Source organism: Gossypium arboreum, chromosome 5 (assembly GCF_025698485.1).
Source record: "Gossypium arboreum isolate Shixiya-1 chromosome 5, ASM2569848v2, whole genome shotgun sequence".
Taxonomy (NCBI): Eukaryota; Viridiplantae; Streptophyta; class Magnoliopsida; order Malvales; family Malvaceae; genus Gossypium; species Gossypium arboreum.
Window position 1 is genome coordinate 9,237,533 of NC_069074.1, and position 23,871 is coordinate 9,261,403.

The 23,871-nt window shown below is 32.6% G+C and overlaps 3 protein-coding genes across 10 annotated transcripts; all 3 read left to right on the forward strand.

Moving 5' to 3' along the window:
* Positions 1-4,632: 4,632 nt before the first annotated feature.
* On the forward strand, positions 4,633-8,351 carry LOC108452098 (myb family transcription factor PHL6-like). Its single transcript, XM_053028873.1, is given in 9 exon segments — positions 4,633-4,754; positions 5,436-6,323; positions 6,326-6,427; positions 6,624-6,831; positions 7,018-7,094; positions 7,195-7,234; positions 7,427-7,499; positions 7,591-7,660; positions 7,798-8,351. Coding segments are annotated over 8 exon segments (1,455 nt in total). The 5' UTR covers positions 4,633-4,754; positions 5,436-5,798; the 3' UTR covers positions 8,158-8,351.
* Positions 8,352-9,641: 1,290 nt separating this feature from the next.
* Positions 9,642-12,674, forward strand: LOC108451812 (uncharacterized). 3 transcript variants are annotated; one of them, XM_053028787.1, is made up of 4 exons: positions 9,642-9,783; positions 10,183-11,775; positions 11,944-11,994; positions 12,092-12,674. In XM_053028787.1, the coding sequence occupies exons 2-4, from the start codon at positions 11,358-11,360 to the stop codon at positions 12,340-12,342; spliced, it is 720 nt and encodes a 239-aa protein (XP_052884747.1). In that variant the 5' UTR covers positions 9,642-9,783; positions 10,183-11,357; the 3' UTR covers positions 12,343-12,674. The 3 variants fall into 3 exon arrangements, with proteins under 3 accessions (XP_052884747.1, XP_052884748.1, XP_052884749.1); XM_053028788.1 differs by having other exon boundaries at positions 10,223-11,775; XM_053028789.1 differs by lacking the exon at positions 11,944-11,994.
* A 2,312-nt stretch (positions 12,675-14,986) lies between these two features.
* LOC108453656 (uncharacterized) lies at positions 14,987-22,466 on the forward strand. Of its 6 annotated transcripts, none has more exons than XM_017751895.2 (13): positions 14,987-15,367; positions 16,543-16,686; positions 16,826-16,883; positions 17,314-17,403; positions 17,734-17,847; positions 18,534-18,683; positions 19,217-19,354; positions 19,646-20,154; positions 20,508-20,607; positions 20,730-20,789; positions 21,466-21,558; positions 21,648-21,767; positions 21,872-22,466. In XM_017751895.2, the coding sequence occupies exons 2-13, from the start codon at positions 16,649-16,651 to the stop codon at positions 22,193-22,195; spliced, it is 1,794 nt and encodes a 597-aa protein (XP_017607384.1). In that variant the 5' UTR covers positions 14,987-15,367; positions 16,543-16,648; the 3' UTR covers positions 22,196-22,466. The 6 variants fall into 6 exon arrangements, with proteins under 6 accessions (XP_017607384.1, XP_017607388.1, XP_017607383.1 ...); XM_017751899.2 differs by having other exon boundaries at positions 14,987-15,298; XM_017751897.2 differs by lacking the exon at positions 14,987-15,367 and adding an exon at positions 15,396-16,324.
* Positions 22,467-23,871: the final 1,405 nt, after the last annotated feature.

The following is a 23,871-nucleotide window of genomic DNA, read 5'->3' on the forward strand; positions in this document are numbered from 1 at the left end:
TTTCTAACTCATAAAATTCATTATAAAACATAAATTTTGAGCTCTATTCAACTTAATCCCTATTTAAACCTAACTTAGAATTCTTTTAATAAATCACTCAATTTTCACTTCTAACTTCAATTCCTATCAATTTAACCCATAAAACCTCAATTTATTCAACTAAATCAATATCTAAAAATTTTCTATTTTTCTTCATTTTAACCTCATACATGTAGAACTTTGAATTAGGCATCCATAAACATAAAATCATAAGAAAATGAGCTAAAACAACTTACCAATTAAACTTTAGGGCCTTAATCCTCAAATTTCCTTTTCTTTTCTTTCTTTCTTTCCTTCTTTCTTTCTCACGTTTGCTCTCTGTAACTCTTTCTATGTTTCTTTACTCATTATTATTTATTCATTATACTATATTATATTATTATTAACCTATAAAAATATAAATTAACATGTGTAATAGCTATAACATAAAATATCTTATAGCTATTACACATATATACCAACTATTACACATGTTATATCATACATTCACACACATGGCACTTAGGGTCTAATTGCTAGATTAGTCCCTTTTACTTCTTTAATCTATAATTAAACTTTTATTCCTTATGCAATTTAATCCTTTAAACTAAATTCAAGCTACTTCACTTAATTAAACACTAAATAACCATTCAACTATAATTCATAAATATTTCTAATAAATATTCATGAATAAATTTCACGGAAACAGTACTCAAGACTCAATTTCCGATACCGTAACTTTCGGTTCATTACACTAAAGTTTTTTTTTTAGCACTTTTTTTCCTTATATTTTTAAAAATTGCAATATTGCCTCTTCTTTTTTTCTTTTTTTCCTTTTTTGCAAACTGCAAACCAACCTTTCCATGAAAACAAAGCAAAAACAATCAAAAGATTATTTTGGAAATTAAAGAAATGATTTTGGTTGATGAAAAACTTCATTTTGTTTTTGTTCCAATAAAGCAACCACCTCTTATTTCACATATTTTTCAAAAACTAAACAAGGAAAAAAAAAAAGGTCACCACCAATCATGTCTTAATTTATTGAAGTCAATAACAACGCGACAAACTTGAAAATCTTAGGTAGGACAAATATAAAAAGAAAAGGAAAATTATTTTTATTTGAGAGGACCAATTCTTTTATTGTTCGCATATTTTTGCTGTCTCCGTCCCGACAATTTACAAAGCTTACAAAGCTATACTAACATTTCACGTAAATAATTTATAAAGTTGGTAGATAACAATAATTTATTGTTTAGAAAAGTTTAATGCATGGTAAAAGTTTGTGTGTGATATAAGTTTCAATTGGTACATATGGTCACAGTCTGTTATACAGTTTGAAGACACGATCGTGTGACTCTACTTACACGATTTTTGTTCTTACACGCCTTGAACAATACGTCCTCAACCTGTTACATGGTTTGATCACACGATTGTGTGATCCTTGTTTTGTATTTTTTCTTTCTTTTTCTGAAATGTTTTAAATGAGTCATTGCTTCGTTTTAAACTATTTTAGAGCTTCCCTGAATTTATTTTAACCTCGATAATATACGAATATCATGTTTTTTTGTTATAAGTTTGATGATCATTGATCGTTTTGAGAAACTTTACATTGATATAGCATGATTTTGTTTTATTATGTGTGATAGCATCTCGTAACCTTAATTTGACGACAAAAACATGTGAGGGGTAGTTGTATTATAAAGACTGTTTTTGTACGTTTTATAAAGATATAAAGACATAACTTTTTGTAAAACTATTTTGTAAAATAATATAATCTTATAAAATGATATCCTATTAAAAAATACATCCTTATGGTATATGGATACGCGTATCAAAATCAATAAATTTATTTATTTTATTTCAATTTTCTTATTATAATATTTTCTAACATTTCGTAGAGGATTGCTTAACATTAATTTTTTGTTATGAAAATATATATATTCTTTTAAATATATTATATGGTTGATGCAATATTAGTTGTTTGTTTTACGAAGTTAAAAAAATCGTGGGTGAAGCTATAAATCTGAAATGGGAGGGAGCCATCCAAGTTCCTCAATTACTTGAAAAAGGGATTTCTTTCTCGTTTCCTACAAATAATTATTCTGTCTGAGTACTGACTAGACTTCTAGCAATAATATTAAATAAAAGGTATGTTTATAGTTATGTAATTTCCTTTTGTGATATTATTATGTTTTGGTGGCACAATTAGAGTTACGTTAAAATTTAATTAATAATAAATTTACTAATTTTAAAACTATTTCCATATCATCAACAAACAGTTTGAGTTTAATAATAAGCTTATAAAAGAACTGAGGGATTAAGATTTACATGAAATAAAATGAAATAATGTGGCTGGTTGAATTGAATTTTTTAAGGTAAAGAATAATAGGTATTATTGATGTTGATGATGCGATTCGCATTTTTTAGTGTGAAAGAACAAACTGCCATATTTGCCCCTGGGTTCCCCATGGCTGTCGTCTGTCCCCACTCAACTAATTATGTGGTTGTGGTTCAGACTTGAGATTGTTAAATTAAATCTAATCAATCAAGCACTTCAAACAAAGCAAAATATGAATCAACATCGGGTTAGTTTATAAAAGGTTGGTTTTAGAAGAATTTTGAGTTGGTTAATACTTAATAGTGTGATTAAAACAGACATGCGATTTAGGAATTTATTAAATTATGACCATTTTTCGAGTGAATAATATATGTAATAAATATATATTTTTTAAAATTTATAAAATAAATCATTTTCTATTGAAATGGTAAAGTTAAATATTTAAAATTTATTGTGTCATGACCGATTGAATTTTTGCTCTAGACATTGTATAAAAAAGAATGATATTATAAAACGTATAATGAGATTAATATTTTAAAAAATTCATTGTGTCATGAGTTTGAAATCTCATCATAATTGAGTTTTATTGATTTTATATAAAAATAAGATAAAAGCATCCTTATAATAATACAACTTATTTTGTATTTAGAAGAGTATTTTAGTAAATTTCTAACTAAATTGTTGTTTTGTTGGCTTTTTTTCTTTTGGTGAATTTCAAGAAGGTAAAGTCCTAACAGTAAAGAGACTAGCGCAACTCGTATCCAAGACACACTTGAGGCGATGATGAATATCCTGACCATCAACTTAATGAGATACTTCAATATAAGTATAGATAACTTCCTTTGTATATAGAAGGGGTTTTTGATAATTCTCTACCAACTAAATCAAGAAATTAAATGCAAATAAAATTAAATGTTTGACTTTATTGTGGAAAAAGGACAATATATATAGTAAAAGTTCAAAATATAATTCAATTTATTTCTTAAAGATGTAAAATTAATCGACCAAATTAATTAAAATATTTTAATTTAATTAAAATTAAATAATTAAAAATTTAATTAATTTAATTAATATTAATTCAATTCAATTAATCGTTTAAATACTACTACCAATAATGAATAATCACTACGATTTTAAGAGAGAAAACAATGTGTATATATATATATATATATATGTATATATATATATGATGCATTATGGTTTAAGAGAGGGCAAAAGGAGACAATCCCAATCCCAATAGGCAAAGGAGAATAAAAAGATTGGTTGTTTAGCCAATGAATGGGTAGAACAGGAATCAACCACCACCACCACTAGAATTAGCATGTCACAATCTTTAATCTATTTTTGTGGTGATTAAGAGGATGTGTCACAATCCTTTTTTAGTCTTTCTCACCATATATTTTTAGTAATCATCTCCACTTTGTTTCCCAACCTGTTTTAAGCAACCCTGACATCATTCAAAGGGCCCACACTTGAGGGCCCCATATTTATTCAATCGTTTTGGCAATGAGTAATTTATTTGAGCACTAGTATTCTGTTTGTCTGGTACTTATAAGGACATACAACAAGAATTGCAGATTGAATCATGCGCCTAGATTCTTAGTAGGTATATTTATTTATTGACCAGTGAGGTAACAACGGAATAAGATGTTGGTTTGATGAAAAAAGAGGGAGTTTGAAGGTAGGAAGGACTTTTTGGTATTATGAAGATAGTTCAGAAGTTTAATGTGAGAAGTCTTAGAGAATAAATTTATTTGAGTTGTTTGCATGATTTTTTTAGTAGGGGATGTGATATTTTGAGATATATATATATATATATATATATATATATATATATATATATATATGTTAGAATGACTAGTAATCAATTATTTTAAATTTCCATATGGTTTCAGTAAAAATTTATAATTGTAAAATTTATTAAGTTGTTATTTGTTAACCAATCACCAATTCATTAACTAGTTGTGAGTTCACGACATGTGAAGTTTTTTTTATGAGTGTTGTTTGAGGTTTGCAAAGCTCGCTATCCAAGGTATAGCAATAAATATATCATAGCAGTTCCTTTGCTAATGGACATTGCCTCCATAGGCCAAACCAGATGAAACAAACCACTGTTTGATATTAAAATAACTTGGCAACTTGCTAGATAAAACCAATGACTGATAATGGCAATGCTAAACTTGAGAAATGATTAGTATTGTTTCATTAATTAATATTAATTTAAAGGTAAAGGGATGGCCTACTACTTTATCTTTAATTATACGACGTTCTAAGTCACTATTTCACTCTGGCTGTCCCTTATTATTGTTGCAATGGAACGTTTGCGGAGGGAGAAATGAAGGTTTAGCAAATTCCATCCGAAACTCTACTCAAAGTAAAACAATCTAAATAAGTTTTGGTATGTCTTTCTTGTCCATCTTCTTCTACCCATTTTTTAAATACTTTCTATATGTTGGTTCTGAATCTCAGTGACCTGGTATTTCTGGGTTTTTTTTTTTTGGGGGGGGGGGAGAATTTCCTTGGCTCTGATTCTGGGTGGGTTTTCTTTGGTATCTGGGATTTCAATGGCTTACCAAAAGGTGGTGTGTAGTTTATAAGTCTACCTTTTGTTTTATAAGCATTGTTCAATGTTATCTTTTACTCTTTTCTGTTACCAGCTTTGTGGTTTAGTGTTACATCGCGACTGGTCGCTGATTATGCACAGGGAATTCCTTGTACAATTATAGCCTACCGGCTATTTTTATTTGTCTTGATGGTCTAGTTGTGTTTAAGCATTCAAACAACCGTCTAAGCAAGGTTTTCTTGAAAATTGACCACAAGAACCTTTTACTGAAATCTGGGGTTTGAAACAGAAGGTTCATATTCCTTAAGGGGCTTATATGGTCGTTTAACCTTTTTCATCCACTTCATGAAAGTATGGTAATTTGTAACCAGAGATGTAAGTGAACTCACAGGCCGCCTATTTTTTCTTACTTTAATTAGCATTTATCGAAGGGAGTTCAATTGATATTAGACAGCAAATGTTTTACTTTCCTTGTGGCTGTTATGCTGATTGCTTAACTTTTGTTCTGTTTTACAGGTTCTTTTCTGGGAAGACATTGTTCATTGTCTTAAAATGATGATGTACTTTGATCTCAACGTCGGTGGGTTGATTTGATACATATTTCTTTCCACTTTAAATTGATCAGCGCAACAGATTCAGGTTTGAAGATTTGACTATCTGAAGAATGTAACTTTGGTGATAACAGAGTGCAGTCCTTTCAATTTCATAGACATGCACTGTATCTGACTGTTCTGGTGGACATTTATTCAACTTAGCTATAAGCTTAATCTTGAAATAGCCTTGAGGTTCAATCACTGAACTGTCATCGAAGATCTCTGATTCTCATTGTTGACTTCTACATTTCTACAATATTTTGGTATCTGTCCATTAAGGAACAAGATGAAGATTGGGATATCATCCAAGACCATAAATCACCCTAGCTTTGTATCTGTTACACAGAGCGGTCCTAGCAAGGGAATTGGAGAACCATATCCCAATGCAGTATCCCCAATTCATAATTTTCCAAGTAGGGACTTAGAAGGTCCATCTTGGTTGACCGGTGAATGTTCATCTCTATTTCCACTAAAAAAGAATGAGTTAAACTCTGGACCAAATAGCCCCAGTTCTCCAAGTTCTCATGCTAAGGGTGCTTTTTCACATTCTTCTGTGTTCTGTACCAGTTTATATTTGTCATCTTCGTCTACATCAGAAACTCAGCGACAGCTTGGAAATTTCCCATTTCTTCCACATCCTCCCACATGCCACCAGTTCATTTCTGCTGTTGATTCATCGAAATCTCCCGTGGTTTTTACTGAGGATTTGTGCAATCCATATGATGTGGACCACTCAGAAGTCGTAATGAAGGACTTACTTAATTTTCCAGGAGATGCTTGCGATGATGGTTGCTTTCATGGTATGCATTGTGAAAGAGGGATAATTTCATCCTCACTGAGCAAGTAGAGCTACATTTCTTGTCTGACGAACTTGACATTGCTATCAATGACCATGGAGAAAATCCCAGAGTTGAGGTAAGTTGTGGCTATCATTGAGTTACAGTTTCATAATATCCTATTGTTGATAATAAGTATATTTATGGGTGAGTGAGATACGATATTTGAAGTGAAACCTGAGACTGAAGACATGAGAAGAGCAAAATGATAAGAAAAGGGGTCAGTTTACTCTTATTCTCACCCTTTCTTGCTTTAACTACTGGTTCACATTTAGGAAATATATGAATCACCTCAACCTTCATCAAAGCCAACTGTAGGGTTGACATGCAACCAAAATTCGGCTTCTGCGACACCATCTATGAGTGCTGCTGTAAGTCCTGCTCTGTCCGGACCAGCAGCTGTTCACAAGCCAAGAATGAGATGGACTCCTGAGCTGCATGAGTGCTTTGTAGAGGCTGTCAGCAAGCTTGATGGGCCTGAAAGTAAGTAGGTTATGCTATCTACTCTAGGAATTAACTTGTGCTAGTTCTTTCTTCTGTTCAATTCAGTCGAATTAAAATTATTCAACACACATTTCCATAATAAAACTCAATATTTTTATAGAATAAGCTATTTGTATTACACAAAGAAAGCAATAGGAAAAGCTGATTATATTGTACATGATGCAGAGGCAACTCCAAAGGGTGTGCTAAAGCTTATGAATGTTGAAGGTTTGACTATCTACCACGTGAAGAGCCACTTACAAGTACTTGAGTAATTCTATAATATGAATGAAGCATATATTTTTTGTTATGTACTACAGATATTGATCTTACATCTTTATTATCTACGTCTTACCTTTACAGAAATATCGACTTGCCAAATATATGCCTGAGAAGAAAGAAGGTAATAGATTCTTTATAAAAAATAACTTGTTTGTGTGTGTGTGTGTTTGTAAAACTAATATTTCAAGAAATATTGATGACTACTCTCGTTTTTACTATTCTTGTGCAACTTCTAGACCATATTTGAAATGCTGATATTTAACCTCATGTTTCAAAAATCCATTGACATTTTTTTGTCTGTTTGAACATCCAGAGAAGAAGACTTGGAGCTCTGGAGAAAAGAAAGCAGCTTTAAGCATTGGTGAGAGTGATGGAACGAAAAATGGGCAACTGTTGTTTCATTTCTCTAAATGTATTTCTACTGTCATTTTTTTACAAGAATGTGGGTAAAATGTTCGTTAACCTTTTTGGTTCTAGGGGCACGCATATCACTGAAGCTCTGCAAATGCAGATTGAAGTGCAGAAACAATTACATGAACAGCTTGAGGTATTTATTATGTTCATAGAGCCAGAGCATTGTGAAATTTTTAATGATTGCTTTATATAAGTTGAAATTATAAGCTTTTACATAACCGGTCCCATACATGCATTCTGAGTCGTGCTATTTCTATATCCAATGCGCAGCTACAAAGGATGCTTCAGTTACGCATAGAAGAACAGGCAAGGTATTTGCAGAAGATTTTGGAAGAACAACAGAAAGCTGGCAGTGCCTTAATTCCTACACTAAGCTTGTCAGCACCAACGGATCCTCCGAACCAAAACTCAGAGCTGCAGCAACCTTTTTCTCCATCTGCTGTTGTCTCAGCTTCCCAACACTCTGAATCTAAGACCGAATCATCGTCATCTTCTCTACCGTCAAAGCATAAAGGTAACGGTTTCAGTGTCAATGAATGTAAACCTGAATCAAGTCTGAAAAGGTTCCGCTTCGAGGACAAGCCAGAGTCGGCCATAGACGAGGCTGTGGTGGAAAATCCTGTGCAATAACAGCTTCACCCAACTCAACTCATGATTTCTTTTTATTGCATCAGATTCTAAATCACCCCAACTTTTGTATACGCATTAATTTAGTGTAAAAAGTTATTGAATTTAGATTTGCTTCATTTGTATGCATGACATTTGGGAAATTCGGAGAATTGGATTTTTGCCAATGAATCAACTTAAAGCTTCACTTTCTTTCATATTTACCTCCGGTAAATGAATCTTTTTTTAGTTTCTTTGAATTTTAATCCACCACTTAGGGCTGGCTGAGTTAGTGCATGATATTATTACATTTTATATTTATTAAAGTATAGTTTAATTTAAAATATTATTTAAAATTTTGTTTAAGTAAATTTTAACTCAAATTCAGTTTAGACCACTTTGTATTATTTATAATTTTTAAAATATTTATACTTTTGATTTATTAAAATCGTAATTTAATGTTTTTTAATGTTTATATTCTAATATTTATATTGTTATATATTTAATTTTATAGTACAAATTACATAATATACAATATTATATTATAAATTTTAAAAATGGGCAGCAACAAGCTCAAGACAATCCATATTTTAAATGAGTTTGATTATTTTTGTTAAATTTTATTTTTCAAGTTTAATATTTGTTTCGAACCCTTTTAAATTTTGAATGAGCCTTCGAACTTCAATGAATAGCCAGACTCTTAAATAAGTTTACTCTAAGCCTGATCGTGAATCAGACTAGGCCAGATCTATGCAGAATTTTAAGGTCACTATTTAGACTTTAGTCCGGCTTAATCCAACTATCGACTAAGTCAATTAAATGGATTATAATCGAAAAATGCTCTCCCCTATTCCCAAGGGTAAACAATCCTTATAATGAAATTTAGTGACCATTAATATTTTCTTTAAATATTTGTAATTAATAACATATATAAATATATTTTTTGGTCTTAATTTATATTACTCATAATATAAACTTTTAATAAAACTAAAAAATCACTTAAAATTGAAAATTTAGAGCATTGACTCCTTTTTGAATTATAAACTTTTAATCATAGTTTTTTAATTTAAAATTATATTAATAATCAAACATTGAATAAATTGTACAAAATTTTTAATAAATAAAAATAATATATTTTAATAAATACACTCGAATATAATTAAACTGTGCATTTCATGAATAAAAATTAGTAATGAATTATTTTGAAAATACTTGATTTCATTAATTTATTTATAGTAAATAATTAGTTTCATTCTTGTATTCAAATTTACCATTAATTATTTGTGCTTAAAATCAAACTTAAATTAACCTACAAATGACATTAAATTACTCAGATTCTCAAGAACTTGCTACATTTATCTAATTCTGAAGATAAGGCCAAGAAAAGGTGTGGGTCCCATTCTCAAAAGAAAAAAAACACAGAAAGTATGGGTCCCCTTAAATTGCCATTGGTCTACACATGGATTCCTTGGCAATTGACCCCACTATAAGAAAAATAAATCAATCACACAAATGACAAGACTCGGAAAGTAGTATCAAAGCTCTCACCTTTTTCTTACTTCGCTTCTTTCTTGTGCTTTGTTTTTCCAGCAACTCTTCTTCCCCCTTGAAACACCAAAGTCATTCTTAGGCTTAACTTCTCCCTCAAAGGTATCTCCTTTTCATGTCTAACATTTTCTTTACTTTGTTTGTCTTATGATAAAAAAATCATCTGTGCCATTGTTATATCGACCTGAAATTAAGGATTTATCTTTTTTTTTTCATTTCAGATTTATGGGGTTTTCTTTCATGAATTCTTTCTTTGTCTGTCGGTGCTTTATGTTTGTTTTGATGGCTCCAAATCAAAAGTCTTTTATATTCAATTTGATTTATTTTTATTTTTATTTTTTATCGATCTTTTTTTTTCATTATGTTTTTTATAATGTCTATGTTCCAGTCAAATACACTTTTACATTTCATATATTACCCTTCAATTATGATGGATTGTCTGTGGCTCAAGAATTAAATCCTAATTTTGGTTGGTCGTTTTTGTTACCTTGGCATCCAAAGGTTGGTCAAAGTGCTGAACAGATTACTTGGGTGAATCCAGGTTCAAACTTGCAGTGTGGCTTTGAAATAAATAAGATGGCATCAAGTGAAGTCTTCATCAATGCTCGTGATCATGGTAAAACTGGGGACGTAAAAAAGCAGAGAATCAAATGCAATTACTGTGACAAAGAGATGAGTGGGTTTCCCGTCTCAAGTACCACTTGGGAGGTGTACGTGGGAATGCCCTCCCTTGCGAAAAGGTTCCCCAAGATGTCAAGAAGCTGTTCAGAGAAATGGTACAAGGGAGAGAGCATCTCCACAACGATGCTCCTTATCTGTATCGACAACCTCTTCCACAGAAGCGGAACGGATGTCCCCATAACAATGTTGCCAAGAAAACCAGGCATCAAAGTTCTGAATCTTCTGGTGACGAGAGTAGAGAATATGGTAATACAGATTCTATATCTGAAGATGATCTAGAAGATTCAGTAGCTTCCTGCAAAAGGATGGTTTCACAAAGTGCTGCTGTTATCGGTGATCCGAACCAAGAACCGGGTAAGCAAAACAAGAGATGCATTGGTAGATTTTTCTTTGAAAGAGGTATCGATTTTTAGCTTGTGAACTCGCTAAGCTTCCAAAGGTTGATGAATGATATTCGCGGTCCGGGTCAGGCAGAGTATAAGATCCCCGATTGTCTGAAATTGAAAGGGTGGATTCTCAACGATGAAGTGAAGGAAATCCAAGAATATGTGCAGAAGATAAGGCAGTCATGGGGAAACACTGGATGCAGCATCTTGTTGGATGGATGGATCGACTAACAAGGTCGAAACTTTGTTAGTTTTATCGCGGACTGTCCGGAGGGCCCGATTTATCTTCACTCTTGTGATGTTTCAGCTTCGGTTGATGATGTTAATACGCTGCAGTTATTGTTGGATAGGGTTATGTATGAGGTTGGGGCTGAAAACGTAGTTCAAGTCATTGCCTTTTCTACAACAGGTTGGGTGGGAGATGTTGGCAAGCAGTTCACGGAACGGTGGAAGTCTGTGTTTTGGACTGTGAATGCATCTCATTGTATTGAGCCAATGTTGGATAAGGTCGCGAATATGGGTGACGTTCGACGGACATTAGAAAAGGCGAAGACATCTTAGAAGTTCATCCACGGTCATGTGACGGTATTAAACCTTTTGCGAGATTACATGGATGGTCATGATCTTGTTAAACCTACCAAGATAAAATCGGCCGTGCCTTTTGTGACTCTAGAGAATATTATATCAGAAAAGAGAAACATCACGGCGATGTTCATATCATCCGCGTGGAACAACACAACACGGTCTTCTACAGTGGAGGGAAAGAGGGTAGCGAAGTTGGAAGGCGATGCTTCGTTCTGGAGAGGAGCCGGAATGGTTGTAAAGCTGACTCTACCTTTAATACGTGTTCTATGTTTGATGCATGGGGCGGATAAACCGCAAATGGGATATATATACGAAACCATAGATCAAGTGAAGGAAACAATTAAAGAGGGATGCAATAGCAGAAAATCTGAGTATATGCCGATTTGGAAAGCGATTGATGAGATTTGGGATGGCCATCTCCATAGCCCTCTCCACGCTACAGGTTTTACTTTTTTAATCCAAGCTTTTTCTATTCAACTGATTTCCAAAGTGATTTCGAGGTCGGCTTCGGCCTTTTATGTTGTATGGTCCGTATGATTCAAAATCAGTCCATTCAAGATAAAATCTTACAAAAACTCGATGCGTATCGATGCGTATCGACATTGTAAAGGTGCCCTCAGACAGGGAAGTACTGTTCAGCAAAGAACCAACTTGTCTCCTGGTAAAGAAATAACCATTATTCTATCCTCTCTCACAATTTCTTTTACATTTTTAGATTGTTTTAAACATAGTTTTGTCATCTGCTAATGTGAATCTAGCTATGTGGTGGTCACCTTACGGAGGAGAGTATCCGGAGTTGCAGCGATTTGCGACGAGAATATTGAGCCAGACTTTTGTAGGTGCTTCAAAATACAGGCTCAAGCGAAGTTTAGCGGAGAAGCTGCTGACAAAAGGAAGGGATCGAACCGAGGAACAACTGTTAAGTGATCTCACATTTGTTCATTACAATCTGCAACTGCAGCAGCAGCACTCTCAGTTGGGTGTGAACTATATGTGGCTGATGAGATAGATCCGATGAATGAGTGGATAGTGGACGATACGGTGGAGATCGGGTCCGATAACGGTGATTCGACTTGGAAGGATTTGGAGAGTGCTGTCAATGGAGGAGGACCTTCGTTTGAAGTTAAGGAAGAGCCCAGGTAAAAGGGTAAGGCTTTAAGGGAGCCTATGGCAAATACCATTTTGGCAAAGACAAAGGTTCCATGCATGTCTGTTATTAAACAAACTGACATGAAACCAATCAAAGTAGTTTGTAACGTAAAAGACTGTGATAAATGTCCATGTCAGTAAATGTTCAATATAACAAAATTACAAGTTTGGCATGTTGATTTTGATGAAAAACCAGTGGTGTAAGCTAAGCTGGATTGTTTTGGGTCTCACCATATCTGCATTTGTAAGGTCCATGAATAAATTATGAATCCCTCTGTTTTCTTATTTAATACCAACATAAAAGGGGGTATGGAGATCCAAAAATGCAGAAAATTTGACAGATATCATGATAGGAATTACTTTAAAGAAAAATATCCATGCCTTGTGAGAAATTGGCAGTGATTACTTCATGTTAAACGCACCATGAATGGTTTTAGTTTTTAAATGTTAATTATCTAAAATATTCACATATATATATATATATATATATATTCAAACAAGGGCAATTCCATTTTAAATTTTGTATTGTTCTAATCATATACCGTATATACTTGCTATGGTAAAGCATGCATAACAGTAACTTTAAAAGATATTATTTATTTAAAATGAAATTGTCCAAGAAAGTGTAAATCTATGATAAAATAATTTAAGCTTTACGATACTGCAAATGCTGGCAGAATATATAAACTGGTTTGTTCTGCGTTGGTTGATAAATTAACGGTACATTTGTTTAATTAAAATGGTTTTGTTAAATGATTTAATATTTTGAAAAAGTTAATATTTTTAGTGTTTGAATGAATCATGTAAAATATTATCTGTTGTTTGAAAAATTTTTAAAAATATTTCATAAAAGTTGTTTTTAATGAAATAAATATACACTTGATATTTTCTTATCTTTTCATTGTTTAATTGAATTTATTTTATATCTATAAATTTATATTTTACATTGTTTTTGCATATATTAAATATATTTTGTTAAATTCAAGTTCATTACATCCTTATTTTTTAGTTACATGAATATCAAGTGAGTATTTTTTAATTTAAAATATCATATCAACAAAATTGACAAAAAAAAAATAATATCAACAATTGAACTTGATTTTAAATTCGAAAAATAGAATGACTAAATTTTTGGAAATAAAAGTACAAAGACTAAATTACAAATTTGTAAAGAGTACATACACTTAACATATTTTAACATTTATGCTAAAAAATTATTATTAATATATTTATAATTATAATAAATATTTATCATTAAAATATTAATATTAAATATTTAAAATAATATGTGAAGAATATTATTTAAAATTTATTATTAAAATAAAATTAAAATATGAAATAATTTATTAAAATAATAAATTAATTAATAAAGTATTATATCACTAAATATAAATAATTAATTTTTCATCCACAATATTAAAAAATTCATTTAATAATAAATGAATTAATTCAGTTTCAACACTTTCAAAATAAATAAACTTGGAGCTCAAATTCCATGGATGGTATGCCAAAGTACAACCATAATTCTTCAAATAGTCCTAAACGACCACTAGTAACCTTCAATATTCTATATATCAACATCTCTCCAAAATTCTTCAAACATTCCTAAACCACTCTGGATAATTTTTTAATCGAACTCAACATTCATTTAAAGAAAAGATTTACAAGCATCAAGTCTCGTATGAAAATATAATCCATACAAGGCAATATCCAACAAGCTTGAAAATCTTTGGGAGGAAGAGCAAACTTCACTTGAATTAAGCTACCATTACCTATAAGGAGAACTCTCACTCGTCTATTAGTGTTCTACTATCAAGGTAGATAGGCCACCATGATTCATACAACCCTTTCATGCTCTCGCATTTGGCAATAGAGACATCTTTGCTAACTTGAAACAACAAAGGCAAAAATCAACCCCAAAAGACCTTGCATCGAAAAAGACAAAACCCATCACAACCGCGGGGGTTGACCATAAATGTCCTCAATAGCTAACAAATTGAGGTGGATGCATTATTGAAAAACAGCAAAGGGTGGAGAGGAAAGACTGCCAAAATGGAGGCTCTCACTCTCACCCCGCCGGCGAGCAAAGACTATTACCACTCTCTACATTTTGTGTAGACGTGCTCCAAACTTCAACATCACATCTATATCAACATAAATCAATGTCATGTTCACCCTTGTAAACCTTCAGTGGCGCTTGGGGGAAAAAATCCATGCAATTGATTTAATAAATTCACACAAAATGAGAAAAACAGCATCATCATAATCATAAAGTCATAATCTCCATGATTTCTTGCTAATGGATTGGGGTTTCCTCGAAATTTCAAATTTCAAAACCCAAATTCTGAAAATATGGGTCCTATTTATTTTTAATGAAAAAAACCCTTCCTTTTCCACAACAAAAGGTATCACCCATCGACTTCACTAGCTTCTGCCCACAAGCAGACACGACACAAAACATATAATGTCATATCCATTTTAAATTGACCACATAATCTTGAGTTAGTCATAACTCATAAGACAAAATAATATATACATATTTAACATTGCATGTTTTGGAAGTTGTTCTAAGATTCTTTGTACTTTTGTTTTTACTCTGTTTTGAAATCTCTCTTACCAAGTCTTTAGTTAGCTCAACCGTATCTTTGTCAATCATTTATATCCACCCCCACTTTCGATAGATTTGAATTTCAAGCTAATACCGAGAGAATTTAAGTACCCCCAGTTGACCACCAAGTCCATTTTTTTTCTTCCTCTTAGAAACAAAGCTGAAGAAGAAGAAGAAGCTGAGAAGAAGTTTCAAGTTGGATTTGGGTGTAATTTTTGTTTTTTTTGTTCAAGTGTCTAGCAAGCTTGGATTTTTCAAGTTTTTTTTTTTGTCAAAGGTCTCTTCTTTTTGTTTTTACTGGAAATGGACTTTTCTGATGTTAATCTTTAGGATTAAAGACATCTTCTACTTTTTTTATGACAAAAATTTCATTCTTCCCCTTCCCTTTCTTTATTTGAAATTATGAAATTGGGTTCTTGTTTTTTTCTTTTATCTGCTTTTTTTAGTTTTTTGTGAGGTTTAGAAAGATGCATGTAAGGAAAGGGCACTCATTATGGGTAATGGGTCAGCCTATGAGTTGTATCAGTATGGAAAAAGAAAAACCAAGTCCTTGGAGCACGAAAGGGGACCATTAAGATCTGTCCTTTGGATTGTTCTTGTTTTACCTTTTAATTTTACATTGACTCAATTTGTTTCATCATTTAATTGTGGTTTTGAATCTTTTTTACTTAGTGGAAACTGAAAAAACCCTTGAATTGCTTTTTCCTTTTTCCGATTTACTGTTTGCCCCACTACTTTTGAAATCTCAGTTTTGGTTTCACTTTTTCTTTTCCATCCATCAATCCACATTTTCATTAGACTTTTCATCCCTTTCAATGGGTATGAAAAGGGCAGAAAAGCAACCAACTTCTCTGCTTTTAAATAAACTTTGATTAACTCTTCAAGGGGTTGTCAAGTTTTCCCTTTGCTTGTTTTTTTTTTAGGGTCACAATGGAAGCTGCTTTTGTGTTCCATAATTAGCAGTGGGAGATAACCCCACTTCTTTTTGTTTCTTATAATTGCATATTCTTTACATCTAGTCGTTTTCCTTTTCCTTTTTTTTTTTGTGTGTTAATTATATCCTCATAATATTCTCAGCTTTTGCTTTAGCTCTGATTTTCATGAAGTGGGAAAGCAATTCATTAACTCTGAAATGGTTTCAAAGATATTTTTTTTTTCTACAAAATTTCCTTTTTGAAATAATTTCTACTTCAATATCTGTTGGTTGTATGTGATTTAAATCAAAGGTGCCAGGGTGAGTTTATTTTGATTTGTATGGTTGTGTTGAAAATGACTGGTAGCTGTGCATTCATTGACTTCCTTTGTCCTCACCTGCATATTCACAAGCCATATAGTACTCTGTCCAGAACAACTCATTCTTACAAAAGATCATTGATGACCAAATCTATCTTAAGTTTCCCAAATTTAAAATTCTAGAAAAAATAAAATAGTCTTTTGATGTTTGAATTGCAGAATTTATGATGCTTGTTTGCATATGGGGTTGATATAGAAGCCAAACTATTTTGGAAATTCCAGGGTCCTCTCTATTTGGAAGAAAGCTAAATCCCATGAATACAAGATGTTTGACTCTTCGCTTGTTCAATCTGCTTTAAGCCAGTAAGGATTGCATTTGTTTATTTTCTTTGTTTGATAATTTTCTTATGCTCTTAACAGTTTACGTTTAGTTTTTACTTTATTTTATTTCTCATGGTTTTTTTCTTTATTTTCCTTTCCTTTGAATGTGCTTTTTCTGCAGAAATGAAGGTCAGCTAGATGTTGTTAGTGAACTTCAAGACAATAACTCATCGATAGAGGTAAGTGATGGTGTTCTTGCCCTTATAATGATTGTTGATTAACACTGAATGAAATATCCATGGAGCTATGTCATTGTCGGTCAAAACAATTTGCTATTCTTCTTCCCTCCTTTTTCTATCTGAATGTTGTTGGAGTCCATCTTTATGTCATTTTCTGCGATTTTAGCACACTGGTCACTAGAGTTTCTTTTTTGATGACATATCGAATATCTACAACCTTACCCATAGTTTTGAGTATATTCTACCCATTGCAGCAGAGACAAACAAGCAGTTCTTTCATGTTGTTTGTTGGCTGACTTCAAGTCCTAAGAATTTTCCTTTGTTCTTTTTCTAGGGGCTATAATAAGATTTTTACTGCAGTACTGGTTATTTCTAACAATTTCTCTCAATTTAGATTTGATATTCACAATGACTTTGGTGATTTATTCAGGAAACAAGTTATAATGAAGAGACTGGAAGTGTTGAATCATGTTCTAAAAGCAGCGATTTTTATCCTTACAGGTTTCAACTTGAGCAGGATGTAAGCATTACTTAACTGTGATAACCTTTTATTTATTGCGTTACACTAGTTACTTAAGATGGCATTAAGTAGTTGTCCTGCAGCATTGAAGATTGTATATCTTTGGTGAAATTTGTTACTTCTAATAGGCAATGAATTAATCTAACTTTAGTACCGGGAATGGACTTGCAGAGCCCCTGAGGTTTATTGATGGTTTTCTTTTATGGCCTTTCTAAGAGGAGTCTTATATTTTCAGTTTGGTTATAATATGCTGAATGCTTGAGAAAATCTACTTATTTTAGTCCATATGATTCAATTCTAGCAACTATATCTTTTAGAAAATTTTGACAGGTACATAGATTGCAACAAAAGCTGCAAGAAGAGATAGACTTGCATTCTGTTTTGGAAAGTGCTATAGAGAAAAATGCTTCAGAATTGTCGAGTCCTTCATGCCTTCCACACCATGTATGTCAGTTATATTTAATCTTTGCTTGCTGTTGGTAATTTCACCTTATGGTCTTGTCTAGATGTAGCTGCTGCTGGTTTTCATATTTCATGGTGATTGTTTGTGAGCCAAATTTTTGTGGAAGTTCAAAGCAATATATTATACGAAGGTTGGAAAATGGCACAAGTGTTGTTTTATACGATAAATGACAAGCTTTTATAGTCTACTTTCTAACTGAAAGTGTAGATTTTAAAACCTCTTATTCTTATTAGTTAAGGTTAACTTACTTCTTTATGCCACAACTTTCGGACAACAATTAGGATTTTTTTGTCCCAACAAAGCTGATGTTTGTATCCTTATCTGCACATGTATCATATAGCATTTGTCTGGATGGTTCATCAATGTTGACGTTATTGTTTAAGCCAATATCCCATTCCACGCATCACAAGATGAGTCCTCATATTGTAAAATTTTGGGCTTACTGAAAATGTTACTATGCTTTGAACATATCCATAATAAGCAGCCATCTGGTGTTTATATTAACTGCTTCTCTCCGGTTCTTTGTGATTTCTACTTATTAATTTCACCGAAGTGTTCATGAAATCCTTTTTTCTGTACATTCAAATTAGGCATTACCATTAAATTGTGAACTGGTTTCTTTAATAAAGTTTGTTATAATGTTTCCGTTGTTCCTATTCTCTTATAGGCTCAGGAGCTTCTGTCCCATATTGCTGTATTGGAAGGTACCATCTCAAAACTTGAACAGGAGATGATCTCTTTGCATTTTCAACTTAGTCAAGAGAGAAATGAACGGAGGCTTGCTGAATATCGATTGAGGCATTCAGTTTCTCCATCGGTATGTATCTCTCTTCATTATCAAATTGCTGCTAATTAATGTCATTCTATAAAAACATAAATCCTTCCTAGTTACAATTGCAATTCCTTTCTATTTCTTCAACTTTCTTTTTTTGTGAGTTAAGCTTGCTTTGAAAAATTGTTGAAGCCAATGATTTAAAGGTTATAGTTCTTTGTAGCCTGTAGCTTTGTTGTGGTTAGTTGTGATGAGTTAGATCTTATAGACTTGTCGTAGTTAACTGACAGGAGTAAGTCAATACGAAAACAAATTCATGTGGTTTATAAACCTTGATTTGTGCTCCAAATGATAAACATATATTTTCTGTTAAGAATCGTCTATGGTTGTGAAGATGAGCTGAATGTGCATAACTCATTTAATTGTTCTTTGCCTACAGTTCCTATTCTGTAATGGTCAATACTATGTTTAACTATAAAATATAAAAATAGATGATATGAAGGTGATATTAAGGAAATATTGCATATATTTTTATACATACTTTGGCTGTGAATATGAAATTTTTTTTTGTTATCCAGATGTCACCATCATCAAGGTGTTTGCAGCACTCAGATTCTGTATTACATCATTCCTCAGATGATAACTCATGTCAAGAGCGTACTGACCACCCCTCAGAATCTACTGGTGATTCATCGTCTTTGGATTTGGTAAGAGAGGTAAATGTCTAGCTTCCTTTGTGCCTCTTTAGAATAGGGCTTTCAGCTTCATAGCTATTTTGACAGCTATAGTGCATCTTGATAAAACATTGGTCCCATTTTTAAAGCTGATTAGCTGAAATTCTTTTACTGAAAGCTTAATAAGTATTTTGTCTATCTACTTCTATAACCAATTTCTGAGTTCAGAATTGAAGAGAACATGGAAAACTACCTTTTACATATCATGATGTTCACTGAAAGCATGCAATTTCTTGTTAGTATTTCATGTTTTCATGTTTTCATGATTCTCAGAAGAATGCAATGGACATGATTTTGCATCATGACGGGAAGAAAATATCTGCAAAGACAGATGGAAAATCTCTTCAACCTTTAAGATTTGAGGAGATTTCACGAGGGATAACGCCTAAAGGCCTTTGGGATCACCCTAACCGGCTATCAGAAGAGATGGTGAGATGCATGAGAAATATATTTATATCTCTTGCAGATTCAGCTGTACCTTCCAAATCATCTGTGTCTAATAGCCACAGCTCAACTCTATCACCTCGGGGACATCTATCAAATTCATCGTGGTGGACATCATCAGAACGTTCGATGATTCCTTCTTGGGTGCAGAGCCCTCAAGTTGATATCCAAAGCAACTCTGAAGTTTTGGCTTCAGAGAATTCCTTTGATCCATACAGAGTACGTGGGAAATTAAGCTGGGCTGAAATTGGAAATTATGGATTATCAACTGAAGTATCTTGGATGTCAGTTGGGAAGCAGCAGTTGGAATATGCATCTGGGGCCTTAAGGAAGTTCAGGTATTAAAGCTTGTCAAACCTTTTTGATTAAATGCTTCTAACTCGGCAAATGATTATCAAATCAGGATTTTGGAACTGTAGAGATTTACTTTCATGGGGCCAGATTCACCAGAATAGAGTAATAGCCTAATAGATTTGTAAGTATAGTGATTAGAGCATGAGTAGAATGTCTACATGTTTTGTTTTTATATGGATGATACTCTTTCCTTTTTCCAAAAATTAAAAAATAAAATAAATGAAAATTTGTAAGTTAACAACCTTTAAGATACTAAGTTCTTTTTGGATGGTATAACTATTGTATGGGACTATATATGATTCATTATTGTTTTTGCTTTCAATTGTTTGGAGAACAGAACACTTGTGGAGCAACTGGCTAAAGTGAATCCTATACACTTGAGTTGCAACGAGAAGCTTGCCTTTTGGATCAACTTGTATAACGCCCTAATCATGCATGTCAGTTTCTTTATTTCTTTTGCAAGTTTAAATTTTACAATTACCTCTCAAGAGTAGTGGAGTTTCATGCATACTAGTTCATCTTGACAATATTGTTCTGTGTGGTATCCACATTGTAACAGGCTTACTTAGCATATGGGGTTCCAAGAAGTGACTTGAAGCTCTTCTCCTTGATGCAAAAGGTATAAATTGTTGAATGAGCAACCTGAATCTATATCGGTTTTATTTTCCTTGTTTTACATGTTTATCTTATTATCTTTTAGCATCTCTATATAGTTTGATATGAGACTTGCCATTTCCCCCTTCAGAAAAGGGGAAAGTGTCGTGGTAACTTTTAGTCAATGATTTTGAATTAGTGTTCAACGGACATGTGGGTGCCATTAGTTTTGCTGTAGAGTACAAAGACTTAATCACAGTCCATATTAATTTTTTATAGTTGGCTGTTTAGTGGGGCTCTTTGTGTTAAATTATTTCCAGTACCATGTTTTTTCTCAAGTATTTATGAGTATACAGATTGCAGCTGTCTTAATCACGGTTAAAGAAAGGGTTTATCTCCTAAAAGAAGCAATACTAACGAAAGGGAAGAATTAAGATTAAGCCCTTCATATATGCTGGCCCTCCGATGTTCAAATCTTATACTTTGGAGAACTTCCTGGTTCAACAGGCATTGAATAATTTAGTAGTCTCTTCATTCTAGATCTCATTTCATCTACAATTTATAAGCTTCTACGTTATATATTTATATCTAATTTATATATAAGGGGATGACTTCACATGGAGAACTACAAGATGATTATTGATTTAGTCAAGTTTTAGATTTTTGCAGTTATTTCTGATGAAATGTTTTTACTCTTCCAGGCAGCATATACAGTTGGAGGCTACTCCTTCAGCGCAGCTGCAATCGAATATGTAATTTTGAAGATGAAACCACCATTGCATAGACCACAAATTGTATGGATTTTCTGTGATATGTTTCTTGCTTCTCGTACTTCACAAACTAAAACTGGTGATAACCAACAAATGTTAAAACTTCTTGTTAGGCTTTGCTTCTTGCCCTTCACAAACTGAAGGTGTCAGATGAGCAACGCAAGTCTGCAATCGATACATACGAACCACTTGTAACTTTTGCACTCAGTTCTGGGATGTACTCATCACCTGCGGTAATCTCCATCATTTGTTTCCTCTTTATTCACACGCACACATACACAGTCAATTTGGTTATTTTGAGTTGTAGAATTTATGACAAGTGAGGTGCAAATGCCAGGTGAGAATTTACACTGCTAAGAATGTTAGGGAAGAGCTTGAAGAAGCACAACGCGATTTTATACGAGCTTCGGTTGGGGTTAGCAGCAAAGGGAAGCTATTAGTTCCGAAGTTACTGCACTGCTTCGCTAAGGGCTTTGTGGATGATTCCAATTTGGCAGTATGGATATCTCATTACCTGCCACCAAATCAAGCTGCCTTTGTGGAGCAATGCATATCACAAAGGAGGCAAAGCCTTCTTGGATCTCGAAATTGCGGCATTCTTCCCTTCGATTCACGCTTCCGTTACTTATTCTTGCCAGATAAAAATATTTCAATCCAATGATAATATGTCGATAATAGGCTTTACATCTTCTCCTTGCTTGTTGAGTTGAATCACACAGAGAGTAAGGTACAAAAATTAGTGAATGGTAACATATAATTCCTTGAGAAAGACCAGGGTGATTAGCAGTTTTGGTGTGTCCCCATGCATCAAGAGTGACAATACTTATTTTGTGTGGTGTACATTTTCTACATGCATGGCTGATGCACCTGCTTTAGCTGTTGTATTTTCTTTATCCAACAAGGTTAGAATAAATACTTCGCCTATAATCAAATCTTCTCGTTTATACTCTAATTCTATAACTTCTCTATGTTGAATCATGGGCCTAACTTTTATTTAGCTTATCTGTTCCTAATCCAGTTTCGGATATTTGCTGTAGTCCTAGCTCTTATGCAATTCTTAGTTTATGGCTAAAGTCATTAAACCCCAAAAAGTTTATATCCATGGAAACACAAATGAATTATTTATAAATTGAGTATTATTATTTATTACCAATAACCCCAAAGGGCAGGCGATTAAAGAGTGCTCACAACCCAGTAAAGTCATTAAACTTGCATGGCTTCTATCTATGTTCATCTGCTTTTAAACTCGCCCAACCATTTCTTATCTTCATGTGTAGGTAACAGTAAATTGGTCCTAGCTTGAATGGTAACCCATCGAGTAATTGGACAATAAATTACCGTTATAGCAACCTCTCAAAACATTATCATTATTACAATTTACAAGGACAGAGTGGTGAGTCAGACATGTTTAGGATAGCACGCATCATTTACTTCACTTCATTAAAACCCGACTTTTCTTATTTTGTAAGGATTTGTGCTCAATTTTTTAAAAACTAGATTGGTGTTGAATCTATTAAATTATCAGTTTGTTAGTTCGATGAATTTAATTAATTTGATTAAAATTTTAAAAATAATAAAAAAATTCAGTTCAATCTATTTGTATTGATTTTCAAATCAATCAATTTAAAATCTTTTTCTAGATTAATATTTCAATCAATTTTCGATCCAATTGATCGTTTTGGTCCGATACGGGTTATACATAGTTATATATATATGATATTTATTTTCAACTTCTGTTTATCCTATTTTATTTTATGCTATCTTTAAAGGAAAACAAAGAGCAAAAGTCCTTACCAAATAAACAATTGCCTCAGCAAAATTAATTTTGAGACAAGGATCGAGCAAAAGTTTTACAATGACACGTGAGAGTGCTTTTTTTCCCATTATCTTATGATGATAAATATTCAATTTTAATCATTTATTCTCACTTTTCAACATTTAATCATTATATTTTAATTAGACATAACTATTTATTTTTATAATAACATTAATCAATTTAAATAATTATTATCTTTAATTATTTTGATTAAAATATTGAGGCAGAATTTTTTTTCAAATTTAACTTTGTTATTTTTCTTTTAAAGTTCGAGCAGTGAGCTCGAAGCGACTATTCGACGATCAGTACAATAGATTAGTTAGTACCCATTGACGAGTAGAAGAACATACTTTAGATCCAAGTTGATTAGAATGAGATTGGAAAAGAAAGTTATTAGGATTTTAGTTCGCAAATTATAACATTCAAAGATGTTTCATAAAAAAAAAATTGAACCATAGAAGAGGATAAGGAGGAGAGCTGTCAATTGGTATATGAGATATAAATAAAGAAGGTCATATAAT